The 18,487-nt window shown below is 42.6% G+C and overlaps 1 protein-coding gene and 1 pseudogene across 2 annotated transcripts; one reads left to right on the top strand and one right to left on the bottom strand.

The window, feature by feature from the left end:
- Nucleotides 1-222: 222 nt before the first annotated feature.
- On the top strand, nucleotides 223-8,887 carry LOC144639392 (uncharacterized; annotated as a pseudogene). Its single transcript, XR_013568150.1, has 7 exons — nucleotides 223-1,916; nucleotides 2,619-2,876; nucleotides 3,390-3,769; nucleotides 4,967-5,194; nucleotides 5,740-6,496; nucleotides 6,892-7,294; nucleotides 8,366-8,887. The product of XR_013568150.1 is annotated as an uncharacterized LOC144639392 (transcript).
- LOC144639391 (uncharacterized) lies at nucleotides 8,872-17,382 on the bottom strand. Its single transcript, XM_078498704.1, has 6 exons — nucleotides 15,605-17,382; nucleotides 14,133-14,393; nucleotides 13,129-13,496; nucleotides 12,216-12,443; nucleotides 10,664-11,423; nucleotides 8,872-9,863 (listed from the first exon to the last, which is right to left on the bottom strand). Exons 1-6 carry the CDS (start codon nucleotides 17,210-17,212, stop codon nucleotides 9,432-9,434), a joined length of 3,657 nt encoding a protein of 1,218 aa, XP_078354830.1. The 5' UTR covers nucleotides 17,213-17,382; the 3' UTR covers nucleotides 8,872-9,431.
- Between the last annotated feature and the right edge of the window lie 1,105 nt (nucleotides 17,383-18,487).

Below are 18,487 nucleotides of genomic sequence, written 5' to 3'. Positions count from 1 at the left end.
AGGTATGTGAACTGACTAAAAAATCGCCCAAAACCCGGCGTACGCGCTGGCGTGATCGCGTGAGTGAGTTCACGTGCGAACAGTCGGTCACGCGAAAATTTACTATGTAATTTAACCTGAAACTTGTTTACCCACGGTCGAAGTCAAAGAGTTGCGTGACCCTTCATAAGTGGAAACTGAAACTATTGTTTCTCTTCAATGGTTGAAATGTACCGAAGTCATCAACTTCGATTTTAAATTTGGATAATACATACGCATCCTGTTTGCTTCATGTTGAGGGATTTGCAACGACAAAATGCCAAGCTACAATTTGTATACGGTTTGTTTCGTGTTAAATCTCATTTGGATCTTCAATGGTTTCGAATCGACTGCTGTTCTGGTCCGAGTTTCCAATCTAACAGGGTACGATAATTCGTCTTGCTTGCGTTCTGATGCAACAAGACCTTGTAAAACGCTCACATTCGCCCTGAATGCCACTAACAACACCAGGAACCGAAATGAAACAAGCTTCACTTTTTCAATCGAGGATCAAATTTATTACTTAGAGGAACGCATCAAGATTGTTCAGACGAGCCCAGACAAAAGCATTTATCTGAAATCAAGTCACTCAGCTGCATCTATTATTCACTGCGTCAATATCTCTGCGGGAATTGAGATAGGATCTCGTACTGAATCTCTTCAACAAAACAAGAAATATCAACTTTGTAAACCTTGAATTCGAAAATTGTGGCCCTCGCTTTGCCGCTGTCGTGATTGTTTGGAACTCTGTTAATGTAAGCTTCGCGAACTGTGTGTTTAAACATAACAAACAGGCTGGAATAAATGCCTTCGACAGTGGAATTACAATCGACAGCTGTCTTTTCCTGAATAACACCTCCAATGTGCATAATTGCAGTGAGACATTCAAAGAAGGGATTACGACTGCAGGCGGAGGGGCTGGATTTTTGTTTCGAAACACTTTTGCTCTTTTTTTAATAATCAGAAATTCTAATTTCACATTGAACTCTGCCGTGACAAATGATACAAGAGATTTCATCGCGCCTTCATCAAACGTATCGACCTTCACTACCAGTGGTGGGGGTCTACTGCTCATGTTCTTAAACAAAACCAGTTATTGCTGGGTTCTGATACAAGACTCTATTTTTTCCAACAACTCAGCAACATTTGGCGGGGGAGTTTCTATCTCTGACTCTAACATGGCAATAGGAAACAGATACTCCATAACAAACTCAACATTGTTAGGGAACTTTGCCGGACAAACCGGAGGGGGGCTCGTATTCTCCCAGTGGGACAAAGCGTCTAGCATGACGACCATCTTCAAAAACTGCACAGTCAGCGAAAACCAATCTAGGCGAGGCGCTGGGATGAACGTGTTCTTAATGAACTACGACGAAACGCCAAATGACTCTGTGTTACGATTTGACACTGTTGTGTTTAGAAACAATCACGGGGATGCCAGTACGGCTATACGCTTTACCACGGCCCTACCATACGGCAGTACAATGGATGTGACACCGGAGTTTATCGATTGCACCATAGAGGACCACAATATGTCAAGTTTTGCGCACACCAGCCCTTTTACAAGCCAAAGAGTTAACATCGTTTTTAAAGGACGGAATATTTTTAGGCGAAACTACGGAGGTGGAGCGGCCGGATTTCAGGATTGTGTTTTAAAAGTGCATGGACAGTTAGTGTTTGCTAACAATACAGGGTCTAATGGAGGAGCGATGTTTTTGAGATCAAGTCAGATCATTCTGTACCCTGACAGTGAGCTAGTGTTCTTAGGAAATAAAGCGTGGGGACTGGGCGGAGCGATTTTTGTGTGGGAACACACAATGAACGAGTTTATTCACGTCAACAATCCAGACTGTTTTCTGGCGTACAGCGATCCAAGCTTGCCTCCGTCCAAATGGAAGGTAAACACTATACTGTATTGGACTCTTTGCATAGCTGAACTTTCAAAGCTATGATTAGTCCAGTCCCTGAACTCTCCCTTCCGTGCGCCCTTTATAGGGGTTGAACCCAGGCGCACGCCTGGGTTAAATCCCTGCCCTATAAAGGGCGCCCGGAAGGGAGAGTTCAGGGACTGGGCTAAGCTATGATTTGTATTCTTATTAGAGGTAGTATTCTTTTGCAATGAAAAAGAAAACGTGTTGCGTGCAATGTGGCATATAGCGGACAGACGTTAAATTACAATGAAACCTAAATATAACATAGCGCCAGTGGACCAGGGTGTACTGGCAAAATGAATTTGTTATACCGGGATTCTGTTTTCATACATTACTCTTAGTATCTTAAGCTGGGCTGAAGAAAACTGTTCGTTATATTGGAGACTACCTTATAATGGGGCTCGTTACATTAGCTGTTTCCATTTGATGGATCGCGCCCAGTTTTAAGAAAAAGATACTACGTCTGCAACAATAAGCGTAATATTACAATATTATTCCATTGAGGAAACACGAAGCATTTCGGTCTTTACGAGTAACGTTGCATCAGCGTTGTCTTATTATTGTTCAACTCTTTAGTATTTGAGGAGCATTCACGCTCGCCAAAAAAACTCGTGCAGTCGCGCGCCGATCTATGCCAGTCATACAACAACTTACCTTTTTCTTTTGTAGACCAACATATCCTTCATCGAGAACAGTAGTAGGTTCAAAGGAGCCGCCATTTATGTGTCGTCTCTTCAGAGGTGTGTGTGGACAGAGGAGTTTCCTTATCACGACCCAAGGAAAGCCCTTCGCTGGTCAGGTAACTTTGTGTACAAAAACAACTGGCTTATGTTTGATGGTGGTACGCAAACCTTGTGTGGACCTAAATACGATATTGCCACGGACACTAAAAGCTTTCACTCAACTGATGATAATTCCACCGTGAAGGTATGGACTTCAATTTTGTTTGGTATAAATCAGTTTTCAGTACTGTCGGCTAGTAGTCCATAATTTGCTTCTCTTTCGTTCATTAATCTATCCATCCATCTGTTTATCCATGCGTCCGTCCGTTGGTTCTTTCGTTATTCCGTTCATTCGTCCTTTCTTACTTCCTTTCTGTCCGTCTGTCTGTACTGTCTGTCCGTCCTTCCGTTCTCCCATCTGTCTGTCTGTCAGTCCGTCCGTCAGTCCGTCCGTCTATCTGTCTGTCTGTCCGTCTGTTTTCTGTCTGACTGTCTGTCCGTCCGTCCGTCTGTCTTTCTGTCTGTCTGTCTGTTTTGTCTGTCTGTCTGTCTAACTGCCTCACCCTACCTGTCAGTCTTTCGTTCGTTCTTTGACATGTATTCCATTCTGTCCCATGGACAGTTCTTGACTTCTTAAGTATTACCAAAGCCCCGACGTAAGAAGAACATAGACTATTAAACAAATTGTTTTTGTGTTTTTGTTGGAACTCTTTTTCAGCTTTCTCCTGGCCAAAACTTTCCCTTGAATCTGCAAGGAGTTGATGAACTTGGACACAATGTTATCACGATTGCTCTCGCATCAGAAGCCGATAATGTAAACAGCTCGTCGAAACTCCTTCTACAAGATGTTCTATATGTGCTCTCGCCTAACGAATCAAGTTCTGTGCCGTTTTCGTTTCGAGTTCCTCGGGCATTATACCATAAGACGCACAACAGAAAAAGCAAAAACAAGCGCAAGATTCGATTTGTAGATTTCATGTCTACGCTGGCAAACGGATATTCATTTGAACTGGAGCTTCAGGTGTGTCGTCCGGGGTTTCATTACTCCAACGATTCGCAAACGTGCAAGTGTAACAAGGATATGGCTGGTATAATGAGGTAAAGATCCGAATTATTGTCCTGGACCCAGTTGTTCAAAGGGTGGATAGCGCTATCCGCCGGATAAATCACTATCTGGTGGATAGCGAAGAAGGTTTTGTATGACAGTGGATAGCGATTTATCCGGTGGATAGCGTTATCCTCCTTTGAAGAACTGGGCCCTGTTTTGACTTGCATCGTGACAACCACCCACCCTCCAACCCTTGGATCAATTTAGGTTTCTGGGAAACTGCCCAAACCAACATAACCCTTACTATCCTTTGGGCAAATGTTAGGTTCAGGGGGGGAAGGTGAGCAGTTCCCAGACCTTTTCCCAACCCTTTTCCCTAGCGCAATCAATCTAAGAGGGCAGCCAGTTTTGTGAAGATCAGTCAGAATAGCCATATGGCCATTATCTCTTGTGGATCTCTTGTGGACGAAGGCAAAAGGCGAGTTCTGGTTCGTCCACAAGAGATCTAGGAACGAGATTTTTTGGCCATATTTGATTTAAATCGGGTCAAGGAAAGTTCAAAGATAGTTTCTTCCAGGAAGACCTCTAGCAACTCAATACTAAAAAACACGGTTGAAATCAGTCTTGATGTATCAGATAAATGTGCTTGAAGATATGCATGCAAAGAGGCAATTGCAAAGTCAACTTGTGAGACTTTATGAATGTTGCAGGATTTCAATGATCCTACTTGTCCCAACTTAGTCTGTGCGGTTTTTCGTTTCGATCAGGTTCCCGTCAAATGTTCCACATCAATTGAAAGAGCTCAGTATGGAAACGCCATATTGGTCACATTGGTGCCCCGCAGAGGCGGCTATAAAAAGCGATCAGTTCATCCACCTGAACACTTATCGCATGCAATACCATAAATCCCGGGCCAAACGAGGATGAGAGTAGATGAGAGTTGGCTCTCATGAGAGTTTTCGTCAACTCTCATCGACCATCATCAACTAGGGCCAAACTATGTATTTTATCAACTGAAATAAGAACACATTACATTTCACATTACGTTCAAAGTCGACGAGGCACATGAGAGTCGATGAGAGTGCATGAGAGTTTCAGGCCAAATGAGAGCGTTTGAACTCTCACCAACTCCCATCCTCGTTTGGCCCGGGCTTACCTGTTCAGACTTCCATCATAGTCAAAAGGCAACTGTGCGGCATGCAAGTGCGTTACCCTCTAAATATGTCTAATATCCCTTACCGCAACAGATGTGATAGTGGTGAAACGATCTACCTGAAGCCGGGCTACTGGGCTAACATCACCGAGGACGGTGCCTTGGTCGCGTACTTCTGTCCATACAAGTATTGCAACTGTAAAGAGGATGGTGACCTACCGGGGTGTCTATTCGACCCATTCAACACTGATGGCCAGTGCTCTAAAAACCGCCAGGGCTGGCTGTGCGGACAATGCTTAGGAAATACCAGTGTTGGTTTAAGGTACATGCCAGGTTAATCAAAAGTTAATGTTAATAATGTAACCAATTGTTAAAGTAAAAAAGGAAACACCATTCTATAGTGGACATGTTAAGTAGGTCCTTGCAGTGCATCGTTCTAAATTAATCATCTCCCTCTCATATAATAATTTAAGAGGGAACTTCTCCACGACGGCCTACTTCAAGGAGAAGACCTCTCCATGGAGGGGACCTCTCAATTACAGGCACTCTCCAGAAAGAGGACCTCATTAAGGTGGATACATCAACTAGCATTTAATTCACCAGTTTCCATTCATACACCAAGAGAGGAATCGTTTGAGGGAGGGGGGGGGGGGGGGGAAGTGTCTTACCCAAGAACACAACGTAGTGAACCCGACCAGGAGTCGTACCCGAATCCCTTGATTAGGAGTCCCGCGCGCTTCAAATGCCACCGCGCGCACTATCCTTTATGTGTTAGTTGTCGTCAACCCGAGATCAATTCTTATTGCCTCTGTAGAAGAACCGTACTCAGAAACAACTAAATATTTTCTACTTTCCTTTACTTTTTAGGTGGAATGAATGCATCGGCTGTCCGGACTCCGGATGGGTGCTGGCTGTCGTCATTCCTGTTGTGATCGCCCTGTGCATTCTCATCATCTGGCTCAATCCCGGCATATCTAGCGAGTTGAGAGGACCCCTGTTTTTCTTCCAAGTACTCCCCTACATTTTCGATCCCACAAGCCACGTGGGAGGCCATGTTTTCCTTTTGGCGGATTTATTCAACTTTGGAGGTCCGTTGATCTACCTCTCTAAGACATGCATTATAAAGGGTATAAACAATTTGTACTTGATAGCCTTTGGATACGTCCTTCCAGGCCTGGCTCTATTCATTTTCTTCCTGGCCTACCTGTTAAGCGCTAATTATTGCTTGAGGTTTAATCTTCGCCGACACTCGATGCTGCAGTCATTTTGGCTTCTTGTCGTCTTCATTTACAACTACTTCGTCGAGACGTCGTTTCTGATCCTGTTTTGTCCCAAAGTTGGTCACAAGTACGTGTTCTTCTATGACGGCACGATGGAATGTTTTCATGGCGACCATCTACCAATAGCAATAGTCGCTATACTCGTGCTTGTGTTCCTAGTGATCCCTCCACCAATCATGGTGTTTGTTTTAACCAATGGCTATTGGAGGGTTGATCCTCAGTATTTAAACACACTGACAAACAGCTTGCGCCCCGAGCGCCGTTGGTGGTGGTCAGTGGATTTGTGTCGTAGAGTTCTCTTGGTCGCTACTTATGCCTTTGTTCCAGACTGGCAAATCAAGAAGGTGAGGCAAGAGGGATCATAAGTTTACAGTCAACTCTCTCTTAACGGACATCTCTATAAGACAGACACTTCTGTAAGATCATAAGTTTACAGTCAACTCTCTCTTAACGGACATCTCTATAAGACAGACACTTCTGTAAGACGGACACCTTGTGTTGGACCCGTCCCTGCCGTTTTTCAGTCATTTTACTGAAACTAGACTCCCTATAAGACGGACACCTCTCGAAGACGGACAGTTAGAACCGGTCACGACGGTGTCCGTTTGAGAGAGAGTTGACTGTACTACAAGCATCCCCGTCATTAAAACAATTCTTTCTTTTTAACGTATACTGTCTCTTACAATCTTAGTGTGATGCTTCAACGAGGTAATTATTTTCTTAACTTTTTCTGTCCTAGATTCTTATGATTTTCATGTGCGTCATTGTCTTGGCCATTCACAGCAACTGTCAGCCCTATGTACGCGATCGAGCTAACTTCACAGAATCCATTTATCTGCTGGTCCTATGCACACTGGCAATCATGCAAATCGTCGAGAACAAAGACGCTAAATACTATGTCTGCCTGGTTCTGCTGGTCATCTTGACATTTCACGCACTTGTGGTGACTGTTTATAAGGCTGGGCGCTTTTTCCGCAAGCGTTTTGATTGCGCATGCGCATGGACAAAAACAGCCGCAAGGCGTCATGGGTATGACGAATTAGAGAGCACGCAAACCGAGCAGCACCTGGACCCTGAGACGGAAAGACAAAGGAGCATTCTGGATACAATATTTGACTCCTCTGAAGATGGCTCGGTGAAGGGTAAAAGCTGACTTCGTAGAAAGTATTACCGCTCTCTAGAGTTCTTTCTCTCGAGAGAACCAACGTCAAATTCACTGCATGAAAATTGGGCTTTACGTGAAATTAAAGGTGGTTAAATCTGGTTTAAAGTTGGTTATCCAACTTTACACCATCAATTAAATGTTGTTAAAGGTGGTTAAACCAATCTTTACGCTACCGTGTAAATGTGATTTAAAGTTGGTGTAAAGAAGTCCCATTACCCTGCCTTTAAACTTGAGTGTAATGCTGGCATAAAGGTCAGCTCTAAAAAATGTAAAGTTAGCGTGAAGCTGATTAAATTCCAAATTTACGCGAGCTTTACTTGAGCTTTACATCACAGTAAATTTATGTTTTCATGCTGTGATTGCTTCCCGGTGATAACTAATAACATAACCATTGTTTTGTTTTTTTAGGTTCAGACACAAGATCAGTGAAAGGATTGTGAACAATGTTTGTTAAGCCTCCATGGTTTGATCCCAGTAAAGGATAGTACGTCCTAAACTGCAGAGCTGAATTTATGAAAAACATTATATATTGATAGTTGGCTACGAAGTTAGCTAAAAAGGACGGGTGAAAAAACTCATACGTAAAAATAATGGCAGAGAACACAAAGGGCTGTCTTGCCGAATTTTTTTTTTTTTTATCGGGAAAATGCTGTATCGGCATTTAAGTTCAGCACGTATAGAGGCATGTGGGTGCATTTAACTTTAATTCACAGTGAACAGCAGGCCAAAGCGCAACATCTACTTTGTCGTAACACAGTTGAATAGCGATAACTCGAACCCTCGATAACTCGAATCTCGCGCTCATTCAAAACTTTTTCGATTCTCTTCTACGCCATTGCGCCCCCCCCCCCCCCCCCCCTCTACACCAATTACTTGAAGCTTTTTCGCTTCCTTTTGAAGATTCGAGTTACCGGGATTCAACTGTATTTTTACGTCAAACATCTCTGGTACCGAAGCTCTCTCACTCACTGCCCATTGTGCCCACTGGCACGTAGGGCAGCAGAGGCTCTCTCCAATGAATATTATTTTGTTTTTTGATTTTTCAAAGGGTGAGAAACGCTCGCGAAGACGACGCTTTCGTTACTGATTCCTGGCAGTTTCTGCTTGGGCGACGCGAGGTTTTCTGCATAAATAGAAACGGCAGGAAATCGCAGAATTGTACTAGGTGTTAGCTCATATGTTAAGAATACAAATATGACTCAACAACCCAACTGTCTTACAGTTCAAATGTTTTATTCCTTTGTCGACACCTTGTTTATTATTGTAACTATTCAGTCTTCCTTTACAACCATAAAAAAGAGGCATGGAAGTTGATTAAGTTATTCATTTCTATAGAAACACGTCTTGAAACAGGTGCGCCGACTCAGTAACATTTTTTAGTTCTCCGATCACATCCCGCTCAAAAACACTTGCTTAAAATGTTTAAATTAACTGACGAAAGAAAACAAAAATGTTTACCAAACTAGCCTTGCTATTTTAGTATCAACAGATATCGTTTCCAAACGCTACTGTTAATAAATTACTAAATAAAATCAGGAACCCTGATGAATAAAGTATGTAATTTATCCAACCTTCTCTTCACGCCAAACTTTTAGCGAAAACCCTTCATAAGTTCAGCGTCAAAATAATTGCACATGAAATATTAAATATAGTTTTTTACACTTTTCATTCTTTTTTCTATTGCTTCCTTCTTTCCTTTCTTTCTCCCTTTCTTACGTTTTTAGTACTATACTTGCCTACAAGTCGAGCTCACACGAAAAAACCAGAAACAAGAAAAAAAAAGCTTTGAGAAAGTCTACATATCTTAAGACATTTTCCTGTTTAATCTCCTTCCCAGATCTCTTGTGGACGACACGAGAGATTTGGGAACGAGATTACCACCTGTGTTGATTACGTTGACTGTTCACAGTCCTCTATTTTTCTTATTTGTTCGATCGATGAGCGCAGGGAAAGAACGGCGAGAGAACTGGACGCCAGCGCAAAACGGTAGGCGCGAGGTGGTGGGGGGCCTCTCTCGCCGATTCTCTCGCTTTTTTGCGCTGAAAAATAGAGGCTGTGGACAGTCTGTTGATTATGGCAGCCCCGTCCTAATGCTCTAAACCCATTACATTTTACTAATAATAATTACCATAACTTTCCTCACTATCTTCAGATTTACTAAATATTGTGTCAAAAATGTCTTTTCGCTTTTTCTGCGCCTGGTCATGCTCAGCAGATTTGTCAATGCCCGTATCTGTGATGGAGCCATAAGTCCGCCGCCGTCGCTTAGGACATCGCTTCGGACATGCGCACTTGAATCGTTTCTCGAAGAATCCCTTTGCTTTGTATGCAGTCAAGGCTACTGCATGCAGCGTAGTGATTAACAACAGCAATAAGCAGACTGAGTTTGTGATGTACTCAGATTCTTGTTGTAAGACTTGCATAATGGCCATCACACAGAGTATGTAGAGATAGAGCGACTCCACTACATTGACTCGCGTTTTTCTGTATGGTTGGAAGATGCTGTGAACAGCTAGGATCAGCCCGCACATCAAGATAGTTACAACCTGAGAAAAAAAAAACCAATAAAGTTCTGTAAAACTAAAACCAAACCAATTACAGCGATTTTCAATTGCGTGTCTTAATTAATTCGCTTTTGCCTTAGTTTTGCATTACTACGCTTAGCGATTGGTTTAGAAATCTCACGCCACTTTCTCAATCAATTGGAACTAAACGTTTCTCGCTTACACACGTTTTCCGGCGCTTCATGCCGTCTATATGTATTAGTTTCGAGTTTTGATTGGTTCACTTGATTGTCTGTGCCCTTTGTTATTGGCTAGAGTGATTACACAATGAACCAATGAGAACTCGAAGCAATTATACGTAAGCGCGGGAAAACGCGTGTGACCAAGTAGTGAGTTGTTTTGGTGTTGAATCTGATTGGTTGAGTAGATGGCGCGCGATTGTTTGAGGCAATCACAGAGCGCAGTAAAGCAAGCCCAAGGCAGTTCAAGTTCCAAGACTTGATGAAAACGACTGTAAATTCCATTTCTCACATTAAAACAGTTTCCAATTGAGTGTCGAAAAGCCAAATGAAAGCAATTACTCTGATCAATTACGACAGACACGAGCAATCCAGAAGACCAATCATTACTCCGAGCATATTTAGACGGCACAAAGCGCGGCAAACGTACGCGGGCGAGTCACGACTGGTTTTGGTTTTACTTCCCACTGGTTGAGTCAGTAGCGCGAGATTTTTAAATCAATCACTAAACGTAGTAATGCAAAACTAAAGCAAATGCGGATTTCTTTCGACACTCGAGTAAAAAAATCGCTCTATACGAAATACTATGAAAATCTCGCTCACCTGCTTTGTGTACCAGTTAGGAATGAACGAGTACGTAGCCATCAGCAACACCCTTCTCAACATATCCACTGACCACCACCACCGGCAGTGCGAGCGCAGACCGTTAGTCAGCGTGTTAACATACTGTGGATCAACTTTCCAGTAACCTTTCGTCAAGACAAGCACAATAACAGGCAGAGGAATAACCAGGCCACAGAGCACAGCAAATGCCAGAAAAGTCATTCCTAAATGTTCCCCTTTGAAGCACTCCACGTTTCCGTCGTAAAAGAAGACAAGTTTTCCGCCAACTTTGGGGCAGTGTAGCAACATAAAAGTGGTAACGACAAGATAGTTATACACGAAGAGCGTCATCAGCCAGAATGATTGAAGGCTGGAGTTCTTGCGCAGTTTGAATCTCACAAGGTAAAAGTTTGCGCTCAGTACGTAAGATATAAGAAAAACTAGAAGTATTACAAACGGCATCAGGTAGCCAAAGGCTACCGTATACAAATTGTTCATCCCCTTTATGATACAAATGTGAAGGAAATATATAAAGGGGCTGCCAAAATTGAGTACGTTACCGACAAAAAGCACTGATTGTCCGACAAGGTTGTTAGGTTCAAAGATAAAGGGGAGTACTTGGAAGAAAAACAGGGGCCCGCGGAGCTCGCTAGACATGCTGGGATTGAGTATGATGATGCCGACACACACGATGACAAGTAAGAAAACGACAATGACGATGACCCATGAACTACCGTTACATTCCAGGCAGTCTTCCCATCTAAAGAAAAGAAAAGGAAATTAAAGGAGAAAAGTAAAACTATTAAATTACAAAGTCCTCTGCGGCTTCGTTCACACGGTAGTCTTCTGGAATAGGAGGGAATGGAGAAATACCCTTCTTACGGAGCTGCGCCAGGCTTGATATATGGTCCGTTGTTATGATGAATCATACTGCGCGCTGACTTCGAGAAATAACTTTTCGTCCTCAGTCAATAAGAATACCAAGTGATTACTAGGGGCAGATTCACGAAAATAAACAGATATATGGGACCATAAGCAGTAACTAAATGGGATGACTAAGGGAAAAACGGGTATGCCTGCCCCCGCCCTCCAAGGAAAATGTAAACATTTTAGTTCTCTGAGATGCTGTTGCCAGTAGATTAGGAGCATTTCAGACGAAAAATCAAAGTTCCCAGGCCATATCAAACTTCGCCTACAGATTCGGCCTTTTCTCAAAATCCAATTATGATTGTAACATAAATAAAATAAGTAAATCGCGTTTATTTTATGAGGGTAGCACTTAATAGTTTTGCGACTATCAAACCTGTGGCCCTCGGATTCCCGATCGAATTGGAAATTAAAGTGTTGATTTTTGGGGAGGAAGGGAAACCGGAGAACCTGGAGAAAAACCCTCGGAGCAAGGACGAGACACAACAACAAACTCAATCCACATCTGACACTGGAACCAGGAATCGATCCCGGGCCACATTGGTGGGAGAGCGCTCTCACCACTGCGCCATCCCAGCTCCCTGTTGATAAAATCATGATAAAACGTCATGTGTTGTGTGCTGACCTTAGCCCCACACTGAGTCCCTTTTGACACTGGCCACATAGTACCCCTGTCCTGTTATGAGCACATTGATCATCAATACGATCTGGGTTGAATATACATCCGGGTAAGTCTCCTTGATGCTTGCAGCGGCAGTAGTAGGGAGGGCAAAAGTACGTTACTAGGCGACCATTTACTTCTCCGCCCCAGTGCCCCTCCTTCAAATAAACTGTACGCGAATCGTCACTGCATCTGTGGAGAGAGACAAAGTTAAAAAAGTGAAGACTGTGTCGAAAGGATTAAGTAGGGTTTTACTGCGCTGGGAAATTTCAGCTTCACTGTCCCTCTGATATCAGATGAATTATTTACTTTTGGACTTAAAGGAACTATGTCACGGATTTTACCAGATTTTTGAACAGCCAAAATTTAAATTTGTGACGTAGGAAACCTAAACTTAAAATGATAGCCCATCTTTACTATAAATTGCTCTATTAGAGCACTTAAACCGTTAACGAGCATCTGTGGCTGGGGATGGCTCGGATGGAAACGGATTGCAACTTGAAAAAGTTTATAGGCTAACGTTTTCAAGTTGTTTCTTCACGTCACCAAAATAGCGATGTTTATAGAGTCGTAAGATGATTTTTATCTGCAAAGTAAGGTTATATCTTCTTTTAAATGCTCAAAGACAATTTTTTATGGTTTAAGTTGCCTACCACTAATTTCAGAACATTTTAGACCAAAATCATTTTAAAGCTACACAGTGTGTCAAAAACAATCGGCCAAAAGGCACCTGGTATACTGGAAAAGATTCCATTTTTACAAGTTGACACTTACATCAGGCAGACAGGAATAAAGGATATTTATGTTCTGCAACCAATTTCTTAAAACAAACATGAAAAGAATTCTATGGTGATCGGCAAGGAGAATTCATCGTTACCTTAACACTCCCTCGATCGACTTATCACAGGTACACTTTGAGTCTTCAAACTTGAATCCTGGTCTGCAAGGAATCGCGGTGACATTAAACGAGTATCTGTTCTTTAGTGTAGAGAACACATCCTCTAGCTGAAAGCGATGAACTGTGTTGTTTTTTATTTCCTTGTACACAGTTTTATTCGCCAGGCGGTACGTGAAGGGAAAGGACTGATTTGTGACTGGAGACAATAGGTGCATAGTGTTATCTAAACTAAGTCTGGGGCTCGAGTCAGACACGCCTGTTTCGGTCAATGTTGCAATGGTGAAAATTGTGTGGTTGAGTTCATCGTAGCCTTGGATGTTAAGCGAGATATCCTCACCAGGCGAGAGCTGTAAGTGAAAGGAAACATCAAGTGTTAGGTGCAACTTAAAATAAAACTATTTTAAACAAGCGAATATCTCGCGCGTACTAAATAAATAACACGCTTTTTCTAAACATCTTAGATCACGTAAGTGAAAAGAGTCCTTTTATAGAGAAATAACGAATCAGTGATTTATCTTGCAACTTTTTTCTCTAGAAAAACAACCGTGATATGTGACAGGAGTGGACAGATAAATTACTAGTACTTTTAATGGTCGATTTGAATTAGTAAAATTTTAGTTAAGTATCTTAAGAGTTTTGTCCAGGATTTTAGCTTTTCAAAAAATGTAATAGATGAATCGCGCCACGTAAAATAAGCAATTAACTTCAATTAATCCATGCACCAAAAAACAACCCCATCTATAGCTCTATTCTATATTATATTCCTCTCTTTCTCTCTGTCAATTCCCCTAACATCTCTATCTGTATGCATAAGGCGTTTTCATGATTTGAAATACACCCCATCCACTAAGAAACTATTGCCCTCTCCCACCCAACGATCTTTTAAAGAAATAGGGAGTGGTTCGCTTGCATTGGGCTATATATAGCTGCGACTACATTTCTTTTACGAGTTTTTGTATTGAAAGCCGAGAGAAATAACCCACCTTTATTTCCATTTCACCGCTTCCTTCGGACCTAAAGTGGTGCGTGTCTGTTGCTATGTCGTATTCTGGTCCTTTTAACGGCTTGAACTTCTTGGCAGGATGGATAAAGTTGCCGCGATACTCAAACGTATTATTCCAGCGGATTGCCTTGTGAGCACTGTAAAATGGATACTTCTCGTACCACAGACATGCGCTCAACGTCGAAATGTAGACGGCGGCACCTTTGACTTTTGCGCTGTTCTCGATAAACGACACCTTGGTCTGGTTTGAAAAAAAAAAAGAATTGTTAACTAACATTTCGTAGTTTTACTCACTGAAAATATTTAGCGTTGTCGCTAGCCAGCCGCAAGCAGGCTCCGCGTCTATAACCTCACACGCGATCGCCGAGAGAACAACTCGAAACACGCTCCCCGCTGCGCGCGAGAATGCGAAATGTTGGTCTCACTTGAGGCATTCGCGCAGTCGGCGAGCAATGAACCAGCCGGAGCAGACTCGCGTTTGGGGCCTAATGCGCGAGAACAAGTCGCCTCTGCGCGTGACAACGGATAGGGCCTCACAGGCGAACGCTGCGAGAACAACTCAAAGCTCCTTCGCCGAACTGGAAAAATTGGTCATACATGAGGCGTTAGCGCAATCGGAGACAAAAAACCTTCGAGCAGACTCGAATTTGGAGCCTCGCGCGAAAACAAGTCGCCAATGCGCGTGAAACGCGACGAATTGGCCTGACGTGGGCCGAGTGTTATTTATACCAGTTACCCGCACCATTTTGAGGTATAAAAAAATAGGCGGCCACTTTTGATGCTATTTTCAGTTAAAAAAAGTGATGGAAGAAACGTAACGATAATAAACACCAAAATTGCAATATCCCCATGAAAGGATTACCGCTGTATTTTGTGTTGAATGAGGTGGGCGTGTCTCTTAGACTTACATGTAAAGCTACTGACAGCAAACATCATAAAATAAGTGCGATCAGTGAGATTTATTAATTTTATTGAACTGGGAAATTAGCTCCAAAAAACGCTGTCTCTAATTTATAGCCAAATGTCGCCCTGTATCATTTTCTTTTTTTGACGAGTCATCAAAATGTCGGATTATGGCAACTTGACCTCTGAATAAAGAAGATGTGCACATGTTTACATGCACGTTTGCATCTTGAAACAAATCTTTGTATGCTAGTTTTTCGAGGTTTGAAAGCGGCGAAAAGGCGGTAATGGATATTTTCCACAAGGAGATTGTAGCCCTAGACACAGTGGCTAACACCATTGAATATAAAACTGCACGTAAAACAATTCATTTATATAGCCTATTGTTGAAATCAGTCTAAAATGGGTTATGGCCTATACATATGTGTTTGTATGAAAATGATATGAGCGTGCGGCACACCCCACCCCAGTACTCGAGCTCCCCCTCCTCCTCTCCCCCTCCTCCTCTCCCCCTCCTCCTCCCCACACACACACACCTAAGGACCTTACCTTCCATTTAGACGGTCCTGTGTTGTCCAAGCTGTACTTTATAAAACAGTCTGGGTTGTACTCATGAATAAACTCATATTTTCTGCTAGTTATAACAACAATCGCTCCGCCAACGCCACTGGCGTAGTTTTTAACAAAACGAAGCTCGCTTCCAGGATAGAGAATGATTTGACTCGTGCTCAAAAGCACAGCCCCACCGTGGGACCCTGAGTTGCTGATAAACTCTAAAGACCCATTCACGTGTATCCGGCCCTGTAAATACTCCAGTGCCCCAGCACCGTGATTTTCCATGAAGATATTTCTTCCGGTGAATTTTGCGTTCACCCTTTGACTTGTGAAAGGACTTGTGTAGGTGTTATACGAGGCGCAGTGGTTCTGTATAGTGCAGTCAATAAATTCCGGTATCGCATTGATGGGGTATCCAACAGGAAGGGCTGTATCAAGGCGAATGGCCGCGCTGGCAAGACCACTGTTTCCATCGAACGTAACGTTATTAAACTGTATCAGCAATTGCGTGATTGTCACGAGGTAGTTCATGAGAAAGACGTTCAAGCCACCGCCCCTTCTAGACCAGTTGTTACTGATAACGCAATGCGTGACACGAAACTTGTCCGAGGATATTGCACCCCCAACTCTTATGCTTATACCACCTCCAGCTTGCGATGCGCGGTTTTTAACGAAGCTGGACTTTCGTATCTCCATTGAATTCCTTTGTGCGTTCTGAGTGGAGCCATAAAATAATCCTGCGCCAAATGTAGCTTCGTTGCGTTCGAAGATGGTTTCCTCCACTAGAGCTCTGCACGAGCGCGCGTTGTCCATAAAGGCCACCAATAAACCCCCGCCTATTATGTTCAGCCCAGGAAGAAGCGAATTCGAAGCGACAGGAATAAAATTCTCAGCGTCGTCGACTTCGGCTGAATTAGCCGTGAAGTTTGTGTTTCTAACGACAAGACTCAGACCAACTGCGTATTCGAACACAAACCCTGCCCCCCCGGCGATGGACACCGAGTCCGGCGTGAAACGACTGTCTAAATCCATAAGCTTTTGCATATTCGATGTATTGTTAGTGAAAATACAACCCTCTAATGTAACTCCACTGTCAAATGAATTTATACCAGACCGATCGTTGTTTCTAAATACACAGTTAGTAAAAGAAATTTTGTCGGAGTTCCAAATCATCACAACAGCGGCAGAGCTTGGTGTGAAGTGCTGAAACTCAATGTTCGATACATGCACGTTATATGTGGAATTTGCGTAGCTTGATGTTTTTGAGCCCATAACGATACCCGACGAGTCACTTGCACAGCGTATAACAGTAAAAGAGTTTTTGGCTGATGTTATGTAGATGCGCCTATCTTGTCGTGGTTGCAAGAACTGAATGCGATCTTGCAAATCGTAGTGTCTGTCTTGAATGGAAAATTTGAAGTCTTTCTCCCCGCCAAAGTGGACATCGTTTAAAATTTGCAGCGCGTAACGGATAGATCCACAAGGAATGCTTCCATTCGACTGAAAGCAACTTGAATTATCAACGCCAAGCTTTTGGGAGATTAACACCTCAACCGAAGAAGCACCAGAAAGAAACAATGTCAGCAAAACGCACAGAAACATAATGAAGACTCTCCAAGAGTTAATCGAGGATTTATCTGGGTTAGCGCTGTTGATTGTGAGCGTTAACGATGCTAAGCGATTCCGTGTGCAATGTTACGAAATCTTGGATGATCTGAAGTTTTCGATCTTTCTTGATCATTCCTGTCTTGTATCATTTGGCTCCGTCACGCAATCATGAGCTAAAATAATTGTTTGCGTTGGGGTTAGCATTGTTTTCTTAATTCTTCAAACAATAGGTGTTGACAACTCGAGTGCGGTTTTGAAAGGCGCTGCAGATCATGTGCTTGAAAGCTTCTTTTCGTTGAGGCATTACATCATTACGCGGATACGGCAAACTGTTGGAAGAAATTCAAGATAAATATAAACCTTAAAAGCAATGATGTATATCAAAACAACGGACACTTTTAAAATATCAAAGCTATATTTTTCAATAAGGTCCATACGATAGGTTTTGTTTGCTCAAAAAGCTGCTATTTGACCTACATGTATTTTAATAAATCCCTGGATAGAAACAAAAAGCTTTTTAAAGCTCTTCCCTTTCTGGCCAACGTCAATGAAAATGGGCGTTCAAAAAATATTCTAAGATTAACAGTAATGTAATGTACTCAACTTAAGCAGTTGAGAAAAGCAAGCCTGAAAAAAAATTCAGGCTTGAACGGGAATCGAACTCATGACCTCTGCGATACTAGTGCAGCGCTCTAACCAACTGAGATCTATATCAAGCCAACTGGGAGCTGGTCACTTGTGAGTTCGTAACATACCCGTGGATGGAGAAGTTTGCGAGCATTTGCGAGCATGCGAGCAAAGCGCTTTTCTTTGCGAGCACGAGCACTGACAAAAGTTAGCCTTGCGAGCAGCGAGCACTTTTTAAAAAGTTACACTACTGAAAAACGAGCATGCGAGCACTTGTAAAAATGTGCGAGCACGAGCAAACGAGCACCCACTAAAATTTTGCGAGCATTGCGAGCACTGCAAGATTTTGAGTGACCATTCATGACCCCTAGAAGAGAACCGGCTTGCTTTTCTCAACTGCTTAAGTTGAGTACATTTCTGGTCTTACTGCGATGATCTTTCATTTGCTTAAAATGTATATCCGCAGTACAAATATATGAATTTCATATATTCATTTCATATTAACAGTACGAACACAAAAAAAAAACTTTTTAGAGCACAAGCAAAGTTGAATTTGTTGAGCTGCGTTACAAAGCCCCTCAAAAGATATTCACGTGTCCGGACTCGACACTGTCTGCAGACCATTTCAGACCGTCTTGACCC

This window comes from Oculina patagonica, chromosome 14 (genome assembly GCF_052425735.1).
Source record: "Oculina patagonica isolate OP01 chromosome 14, crgOcupat, whole genome shotgun sequence".
Lineage (NCBI taxonomy): Eukaryota > Metazoa > Cnidaria > Anthozoa > Scleractinia > Oculinidae > Oculina > Oculina patagonica.
The sequence above is the reverse complement of the archived record's forward strand: the minus strand, read 5'-3'. Positions and strand labels throughout refer to the sequence as shown.